The 10,000-nt window shown below is 41.2% G+C and overlaps 1 protein-coding gene across 1 annotated transcript in view; it reads left to right on the forward strand.

Annotated features, from left to right (window-relative positions):
- The first annotated feature begins 8,243 nt into the window (after positions 1–8,243).
- Positions 8,244–10,000, forward strand: part of LOC128693297 (uncharacterized) — a 38,116-nt gene continuing 36,359 nt past the window's right edge. Inside the window, exon 1 of the mRNA XM_053782907.2 lies at positions 8,244–9,177. Coding sequence (XP_053638882.2) covers positions 8,313–9,177 — 865 coding nt within the window. The 5' untranslated portion in view covers positions 8,244–8,312. The remainder of the gene's footprint in view (positions 9,178–10,000) is intronic.

The following is a 10,000-nucleotide window of genomic DNA, read 5'->3' on the forward strand; positions in this document are numbered from 1 at the left end:
TGTAAAGAAACACGACCAACGTTTCCATCCATGACGGGGATTGAACCCCGGACACTTATTGTGTGAGGCGAGTGCGTTGCCAACCGAGCCACTGGCCCTGTTTTCATAAATTATAAAACGAAAGAAATATGGTTTATTTTCATTTCAACTTTCTGGTAAAATTATGCTAAAATATATAAAGAAAAATAGACAAAAATAATATTATTATGAGATTGAGTTTAATTTGCTTATTTTAATGTGATAACTTCGGTAATCTGGAAGCATTTTGAGAATGTATATCTGTTGTTTATGGACTAAAATCGCAGTTTATAGGAAAAAATATATATTTTTATTAATTCACTAAAAGAGAATTCATTGATAAAGTCATCAGGGAAATACTGATGAAGCACTGTAACTCCCACGATCATTCCTTGCTCTGTGAAAGTGCTCAGAAATATTTGTCAAGTGAACACCTGCTAATGGTTTCTTCTTGACTATTATTATCAAAAATATTTTGTTTTAACGAAGGTCGATCGCTAGGGTACTCAGCTCACAAACTGAGGTCCGAAGTTCGAATCTCCGGTAAGACTGGATAACATTAGGACGTGTTTCCATAAGACAACTGTTGTCCATGTTCACCCATCAGCATTAAGTGGGTACCTGGGTGTTAGTGGACTGGTGTGGATCGCATCCTGGAACAAAACTGATCTAATTTGTCCGAAATGCTCAGCATAACAAGCGGCTTTATATATAGGAGTATGTCATTGATGTTAACTAGACCTGTATACCTTGTACATGTACTTGTAGAAATAATGCTATTATATTATTATTATATCATTTTAACGTTTTCTTTCTGCCTACCTGTTCATTAATTTAGTTACCGCAGTCACTTTTACATGAATTGCCTTTGATGTATTTACGCAAACTCGAAGTGGTGCGATATTTTTTTCTTGTTTTTGATTCAGTTGGTGTAATTTAGATCAGATTAAGTTAACATTAGATTTAGCTAAGTTAATGTATATTAACATATATATTCCCTAATAATTACCCGACAATAAAATCAAACAGGTGACTCACATTTGGCGGAGTTGGGCGTAGCATTTTGAACGTAGATATTCTCATTAACGATAAAATAAAAAAAAATGGATATTTTGCAGTTATCAAGTGCGGAAGCAATATATCCCCCGAATATTTCCGATAATTATCTTTTGCATCATTACAGTGTTTATATAATATACCGACAACTTGATGAAATAGATATCTGTAACACCTGGGTCTCTGTAATGATGCAAACCATTTACCAACCAGTGGCTTTCTATATCCAATACAGACAATGCATGCTGGGGACGACCGAAGAAGTGGAAAGGTTTTATGAGATTATCAGTCTCTCAAACTTAATGAATATTCGGTCCTTCAGCTTCAATATATATGAAGCAGAAAAACAGGAGAGGTACAACAATCGAGGATATCATCAAAGTGGACAGGACGAAAGAGTTGAAGTAGATTAGCCTTTGGTGTTGGGTCAGTGGCAGGTAATAGAGGTGAAGAAATCTGCTGTACCAAGACTCCAAGGTGGAAACATAAACACATATGCAGTTTAATGTCATCCTTTATTGACAACGTTTCGCCCACCCAGTGGGCTTTTTTCAAGTCACAAACAGATCTACCTGGGGTGTTGTTAAAGATTCGCCGGTATTCTCCCGGCCCGGGCCCTTCCAAGTGGTGGCCCGGCACTGGCTCCCTGTCTAGGGAGTGTCTGAGACCTAAGTCTCGCATGGGAGGAGGCACAAGTACCCCCCTCATCTTGTGAGCTACAAACTCGGGCTCTGGCACCAACCCTGCCCTAGAAGGGCAAGGCATAGTGTCGATCGTGCTAGCGCTGTGCTCTCCTGTGTGGAGTGTCGTGTGTTGGTGTTCATTTTCATTCATTCATTCATGTTGATTCGCCGGTACTTCCGGCCCAGGTCTTCTCCAGATGGTGACCCGGCAGGGGCCCCCCGGGTGGGGGGTGACGATCATCTTCTTCTTTCTTGGCCCTCCGGTTGGAGGATGTCGTCTTCTTCTGTCTTGCGCTGACTTCCCCGAAGAGAAGCGCAGTCGGGCAGAGGCAGCAGTTACAGGGTCGATTGGAGCCACACCTCAGCTTTAGTGGACAGCAAAGTGCTGGGAAAACTTATCTTCATGGTGAATGGTCATGGATAGTCGTGCTAGAGGAGGGTACCGTCTTCAAGGTCCCCATTCTGAAGCAGCCTGAATTTCCTCTTTGAGGTGTAATCGACTTCCACAAGGTGTTGGGTGTTGGCAGTGAGTAGTCTGGTCATGTCTGCAGTGGTGTATGTAACAGTTTGGTCGTAGGTATAATTGACTGTTCCGTCCTGGAGGTACTGATGGATTTCTGAAGACAGCATTGTGTTCTTATACTGCTTGGTTGTGTAGAAGTATACACCCTTCAGGTATCAGACTTGTTGTGGTGCAGCAGTGTCAGTGGCACCGTGAGGTGCATCTGCAGTTTCTTGTGTTTTTGCTTTCTTGGCTGGTGGCTGAACTGGTGAAGGCGAGATTTCCGACTGGTCAGTTGCTCTAGCAGTGGATGCAAGCGGTAGTAGACTCTCATTGGTGGGGTTTGCCGACGTCTCAGTGGTCTCTGATTGGTCCATCTCTGTGTCTAGTGGAGGTTGTGACAGCGGTGGAGCAGCGGTGATGCTGGTAATATTTGCAATAGATTTTAGGATCTCAGTGGAAGGTGGTGATGCAGGGAATGTGAGGCCAGGCATATTATTTAGTTTGAAAAGTTCATTGATGGTGGTGTTGAAGGAACCAGGCTCAGCTGCATTATGTACATGAGCATACATAATGCAATAAAGAATCTTGGTGGAGTCGGCAGTAGGTGCTGGCAGGGAAGTGGTGGGAGCAGCTTGCGTGGCTTGTAGTATCTTGGTAGTGTCTGCTTGAAGCTTGGCGATAGCAGAATATGTGGTTGCTTGTGAGTTAGGTTTCTTTTGTTGTTGTTGTTGTTTCTTGAGTATGTCTCTTCTGGTAGGGCACCTGGCAGCAAGAGTATGGTGGTCATTCTTGCAGTTCAAGCATTTAGGTGGTGAAGCAGTAGTGCAATTCTTGAAGTCATGACCCTCACGGCCACAGGTGGAGCAGAACTTCTTGTCCTTGATAGGACAATCATTTGTGGTGTGTAAGTATGAGTAACAATTATAGCACTGTGAGAAATGTTGGAATTTCTCTGCTTCGATGAAGGCTGGGTTGATGTGGAAGTAGTGAATAGCCAGGCCCTCAGCGAGAGCTCTGGCTGCCATGTTGACGTCACTGAAGGTGACCTTCAGCATGGATGAAGCATTGGGTATTTTAGTAATGAAGTCCACCTTGGCCCAAGGGTTCTTTGCTTCGATAGATGACTTGATTTCTTCAGTGGCCTGTACAGTGATAAGGTTGTCGAGTCGCTTGAGGAACACAGTTCTCCTGGCCCTCAGTGCTGGGGAAGCCAAGACAAGAAATCCCTGGTCTCGTAGTGTGGTAGTAGCAGTAGTGGTAAGTAGTTTCTCAGCCTCTGTGTCGTCTGTACAGACGACTACAAAGGCCTCCTTGAGCGATAAAATCGCATTACATTTGACTTGCAGCCTGCCACTGACAGCTGCAAGTGCTAGTTTGGACGACTCATTGGTTGTGCCACTCGCTGGTTTGATCTTTACTCTGTCAGAGTAATGCATCGTGAGTGAGCAGTGCTCTGGTGTGTCTTGACGGGCGTTCTGAACGTGATGTCTGATGAAGGTACTCACGTACCTTCCACCCCAGGTAGTGATGCTACTACCTGGGTACGAACGAACGAACGAAAGTTCAGGTAAGATCCCAAATGGGACGAGAAGGGAAGACGGGACAGACGAAGAATAGTGCTGGAGAGGAGTGTTCTTAGTCGTAGAAATAGAGCTAGGGCTTAACCCAGCAGCGAAGGCGATCGTGGGACAGATATTGAGAAGAGAAATTCAGGCTCTTCTGTTGGGACTCCAGTGGGGTGAGCGAGGAGGAAGGGACATGCGACGTTTAGGGCTAGAAAGGAGTGTAGAACTAGGCCATGTCTTAACCCAAAAGCTAAGGCGACCTACGTCTCACCTCCTGGCGCTATATAAGGCTCCATCCTGTCACTTCTACTCCATATTGTTTCAGACTACGGAACAATGCTCTTCTCCAGACTGAGGGACTGACCACCTCAAAACTTTAAGGGTGATGGACTGATTACATCGTCTTCAAGTCTCTTCTGCTTCTATCAACTTTTCTGTACTCGACTGAAGAAGCCTACTGTGTAGGCGAAACGTTTCGAAATAAAGATACCTAACTGTTGCATATGTGTCTTACCTAACAACCTGTCGGTATTTTATACCATTTTAATGTTCAACCATTTATTTTCATCAAGACTCCATGGTGTTGGTGTGTCAGACAAGTATTATGAAAATTAATGGTACATAAAACCAACAAGTTGAATAACATCTGTGTATTTTCATTGATCGTAGCGTTATGCCATCCAATGATTTTTTTCAGTTCTGTACGGGGAATAAATACTGAAGACGGTGGAAGAAGTTAAGAGCTAATTTGAAGTTATTAGTCGGCCACCCTTGACGAATGTTCAGTCCCTCAGCTTTTATATATCTGATGTATTTGATACAACTCTTGGGCATGACTAAATTCCATTATGGAGTCCTTCCCACCTCTGATGATACCATCGATTACTGCACCTCTCCTACGACTTGGATCTTCATCTTCAGATTTATGAATGCTGAGGGACTGACCACCTCCTATCAATGCTGGTGAACTGATCACCTCAAATAACCTACCTATCCACTTCTTTCCACTATCATCAGAATTTATTCTTTTCACAGAATAAATTCACTAATGGAAACAATAATATTTCCATTAATAGGAAACCATTTTTGCTTCCATTAATTGAAAACATTTCTTTCACTTAAACTTTAGCTCTAGATTGCCAGGTGAGGTTAGGTAAGGTTTGTCAGGGAACAGTATATTTGCTTCTTGAAACGGATCTTAGTCATATGATGACCCACAGCTAGAACTTTTGGTCATCTGACCGAGGCCTTCCGCTGGCTTACCCGTCCACCCTTTTAAAACTTATAGTTATGATTATAACCTTGACTAGATGTGGTTCACCGAAAGTGTTCCGGTCCAGGTCTTGTCCAATTGGTGACCCAACGGGATTATAACCATTACATGTTCTCTAGATTCTCAACATTTAGCTTTTTACTATTTTATCACACGCAAAATCCATTCAGTTTTTTTTATATCTATTATTATATACAAAATATAACTGTCTATTCATAAAGCCTGAATTATTAAGACACTTTATTTTAATAACTGAATACTAAACACTAAACACTTGCCCCAAAATTGAAAAATATTTTAAACATGTTATACAATGAGCGTATAAGTTGCATGTCACCCAAGAGTTATTACCACCGTCACATATCAGGTGTTACTTAGGTAATGTCACCACCGTCACATATCAGGTGTTACTTAGGTAATGTCACCACCGTCACATATCAGGTGTTACTTAGGTGATGTCACCACCGTCACATATCAGGTGTTACTTAGGTGATGTCACCACCGTCACATATCAGGTGTTACTTAGGTAATGTCACCACCGTCACATATCAGGTGTTACTTAGGTGATGTCACCACCGTCACATATCAGGTGTTACTTAGGTGATGTCACCACCGTCACATATCAGGTGTTACTTAGGTGATGTCACCACCGTCACATATCAGGTGTTACTTAGGTGATGTCACCACCGTCACATATCAGGTGTTACTTAGGTGATGTCACCACCGTCACATATCAGGTGTTACTTAGGTGATGTCACCACCGTCACATATCAGGTGTTACTTAGGTGATGTCACCACCGTCACATATCAGGTGTTACTTAGGTGATGTCACCACCGTCACATATCAGGTGTTACTTAGGTGATGTCACCACCGTCACATATCAGGTGTTACTTAGGTGATGTCACCACCGTCACATATCAGGTGTTACTTAGGTGATGTCACCACCGTCACATATCAGGTGTTACTTAGGTGATGTCACCACCGTCACATATCAGGTGTTACTTAGGTGATGTCACCACCGTCACATATCAGGTGTTACTTAGGTAATGTCACCACCGTCACATATCAGGTGTTACTTAGGTGATGTCACCACCGTCACATATCAGGTGTTACTTAGGTGATGTCACCACCGTCACATATCAGGTGTTACTTAGGCGATGTCACCACCATCACATACGAGGTGTTACTTAGGCGATGTCACCACCATCACATACGAGGTGTTACTTAGGTGATGTCACCACCATCACATACGAGGTGTTACTTAGGCGATGTCACCACCATCACATACGAGGTGTTACTTAGGTGATGTCACCACCATCACATACGAGGTGTTACTTAGGCGATGTCACCACCATCACATACGAGGTGTTACTTAGGTGATGTCACCACCATCACATACGAGGTGTTACTTAGGTGATGTCACCACCATCACATACGAGGTGTTACTTAGGCGATGTCACCACCATCACATACGAGGTGTTACTTAGGTGATGTCACCACCATCACATACGAGATGTTACTTAGGTGATGTCACCACCATCACATACGAGGTGTTACTTAGGCGATGTCACTACCATCACATACGAGGTGTTACTTAGGCGATGTCACTACCATCACATACGAGGTGTTACTTAGGTGATGTCACCATCATCACCTAAGTGTCAATGAATTTTCGATGCAACTCTGGGTCTTGATGCCTAGCTGCTATTTTATTTATATTCTGCTTTCGAAACTGACACTGAACAGTCATCACAGATTGTGTTAATGTTTCCAGGGAGCATAGAACGCCATTTCGATCAGTGCCATCTATTGGAATAAATAAAGTAACTATTTTTTTCGGTTATTAATATTTTTTAATTATAACTGTATTCCAAGCATTCTTAGTGTTTTATAATAAGCATATAAGGTGTGAAGGATATGTGCAGTCACCCGGCTTTACATGGTTGTATTATCCTTTGATATCCACGCCTGAATTTCAGGAGACAGATGCTTCTACTGAACAATACACAGTTAAGGAAACAGCTAAGTTTCATATTAGTCTGACAATATGAAAAGCCTCTCACCCTTTCAACTCTAATGATGCACAATGCATTAGCGTTTGCTGGTTTTCTTGGTTTAAGTTTCTTGATTGCACAAAGGCTCCTTAAAGCCGAATGTATATTGTTCAACACTTCAATCACTAGTTAAGGGATTAATGTAAACTCTAAGTGTATACCCCTTCAAGTATACATTGGTGTTCTCAGTGCACAAGTATCAAGAGAGAGATATTCATCACCATACTGTATATTCAAAGTGGTTCATATGTTCCGGTTTAGTAGAACAAATGAAGATCGCAGATGTGAGAAACATGAAAGAAGAGAGAAACAAGTAAGCTTCTCTTGGCTTAATAGGTAGACTGGACAGATATAAGAGTGGTAATGGATAGATGGGACTAGGAGCTGCAAAGAATGACCCAATAAGCCAAATGTAATGTTCATTCTTTTTTAAGTTACTTCTTCTTCTTGTTGATTCGCCGATACTTCCGGCCCGGAAGTTACTGTTAAGTTACTTACACATTACGTTACAGAATAGTAATAAATAGTACATCGGAAAAAATAAAAGATACAATGACATCCTATAAACATTACCTCCTTGAAAATAACTGAATGAGAATGGATATGTTTTAGGTATACCAATGAAAGTGAGATATAAATCAATGGAATGGAATAAAGATGCTGAAGATACCTAATCAAGGGGGCATTGAAACTACAGACTCTAATTGCATAGTCAGATTTCGAAAGGATATAGGCAAACACTAGTTAAGTAGTAGATAGGAAGATGCGTGAAACAGACCAGCAACTACCTAAATGATTTGAACAAATATTCAAGTAATGCCGTTAAAGCAAATACTTTGCACAGCAATACTAATATGTAGGTGAAAGAAGAATACACATAAGCATTGGAGTGTTGCCCTACTACTGAGTTTCTATTATTTATCATTATTTGCGTATTTGCATGCTTTGTTGAGTTGAGAAAGAGAAGAATTATAAAAAAAAACTAAAAAAGTACACGAGTAACATATCTCGAGATCATGAGCAAATAACATAACAAAATATCCTTTGAGTGTCGCAAGCGGAAAGTCCGACGCACACGTAGCACACGCTAGTGTCATCCTCAGTCAAGCTTATACCACTCTTGTGTCGCCTCTTTGGCATGTTACGGTTACTGTGCGATGAAGATACAACGCCTGAATGTGTGTGTGACATTGTGGAGATACTGGATGCTGGCTATCTTCTCTGGGTATTCTTTAGCAAGCTCTATATCTCTGACACACTTCTCATCATCACTCAAGCTTATATCACCTCAATACTTACCTAGGCTGCAGGTAACTGCAAACATGCTTGTGCGTCCCCACACCACTGAACAATATCAACATCTGACCATCACTAAAGATGTAGGACAAACTGGAAACACCCTTAAGGATAAGATACAGGAGTTAAAGGAGAATATTCTACATAGAAATGTCTGTTTTGATGATTCACTCTACGTCGGCAGTTTGTCTAAGGAAGTTCATCATACCAAAAATAATAGAGGCATTCTCTTCTTTTATCCGGAGGAAGACTTTGATTATGTGCAGATAATAATAGAAATTTTACAAGGTAAAACGATTTCGGAATTTTCCAAACTAAACCTTTGTGTCAACGAAACTCACCGCTGGTATAAACTTGAATTCCATGTTTGTAATGATGAGAAATTTTTCGACAATTGGAGAATTGCTGTCACAACAGAGTCTTGTTCGACAACAAAAAAAACAGACAGCTGGTATTTCCTCGGTAAGTTCTCCTCCATTAAGGTTATAGCTAAGGGAGGTTCTTATTGGAGGACAAGTAAATGTATAATCCCTACCACGGATACCAACACAACGGGAGGCGAGTCTGAGGCACCAGTATCAACTACATATTCATCAGTAAGGAATACTACAAGCAATTCTCAACCGTCTGATCATACGACGATATTGATTGTTGCTACACTAGTGATACTGTTATTTGTCTTCAGTGTTGTTATCGTTGTGATCGTCGTTTATGGATGCAAAAGAAGTAAGCAAATTATTTTCTTATGATTCAGTTGAATTATTTTCAGATATGTTTGACAGTGAACGTAGAAATTATTCTCTGTACTTCTATAAAGAAAATGGGTCATTAATTTTAATAAGTAATTTTGAGTTAACTATCAATGTTATTTATCCGGTTTTATATCTTTTTAAATGTGCATTGTAAGCAGAGCAGGTGTTGCGCAACTTAACATTAAGATCGACAACACTCTAATTGCCAGACATAATGAGGGCAAATTCCTTGGGCTATACCCCGACAACAACCTAAATTTCAGCACCCATATCCAACACATAACAAAAACAGTATCCAAAACGGTGGGGATCCTCTCCAAGATACGATACTACGTGCCGCAAACTGCCCTTATCACACTATACCATTCACTTATACATCCATACCTCACCTATGCTATCTGTGCTTGGGGTTCAACTGCAGCAACACACCTAAAGCCAATAATAACCCAACAAAAAGCCGCAGTAAGAATAATCACTAAATCCCATTCCTGGCAACACCCCCCCCCCCACTCTTCATAGATCTAAACTTACTCCCTGTTCAGTACATCCACATTTACTACTGTGCAATCTATACCTACAGGACCTTAAATTCCAATATTAACCTTGACCTAAAACACTTTCTTGATAGTTGTGACAGGATCCACAGGCATAACACCAGACACAAACATCTCTATGACATTCCCCGTGTTCGACTAAACCTTTACAAAAATTCAATGTATTTCAAAGGACCTAAAATTTGGAACACCCTACCTGAAAACTCTAGAACTGCAGACACATTCATCACTTTCAAAACTACA

The sequence above is a fragment of the Cherax quadricarinatus genome, chromosome 28, assembly GCF_038502225.1.
Source record: "Cherax quadricarinatus isolate ZL_2023a chromosome 28, ASM3850222v1, whole genome shotgun sequence".
NCBI lineage: Eukaryota > Metazoa > Arthropoda > Malacostraca > Decapoda > Parastacidae > Cherax > Cherax quadricarinatus.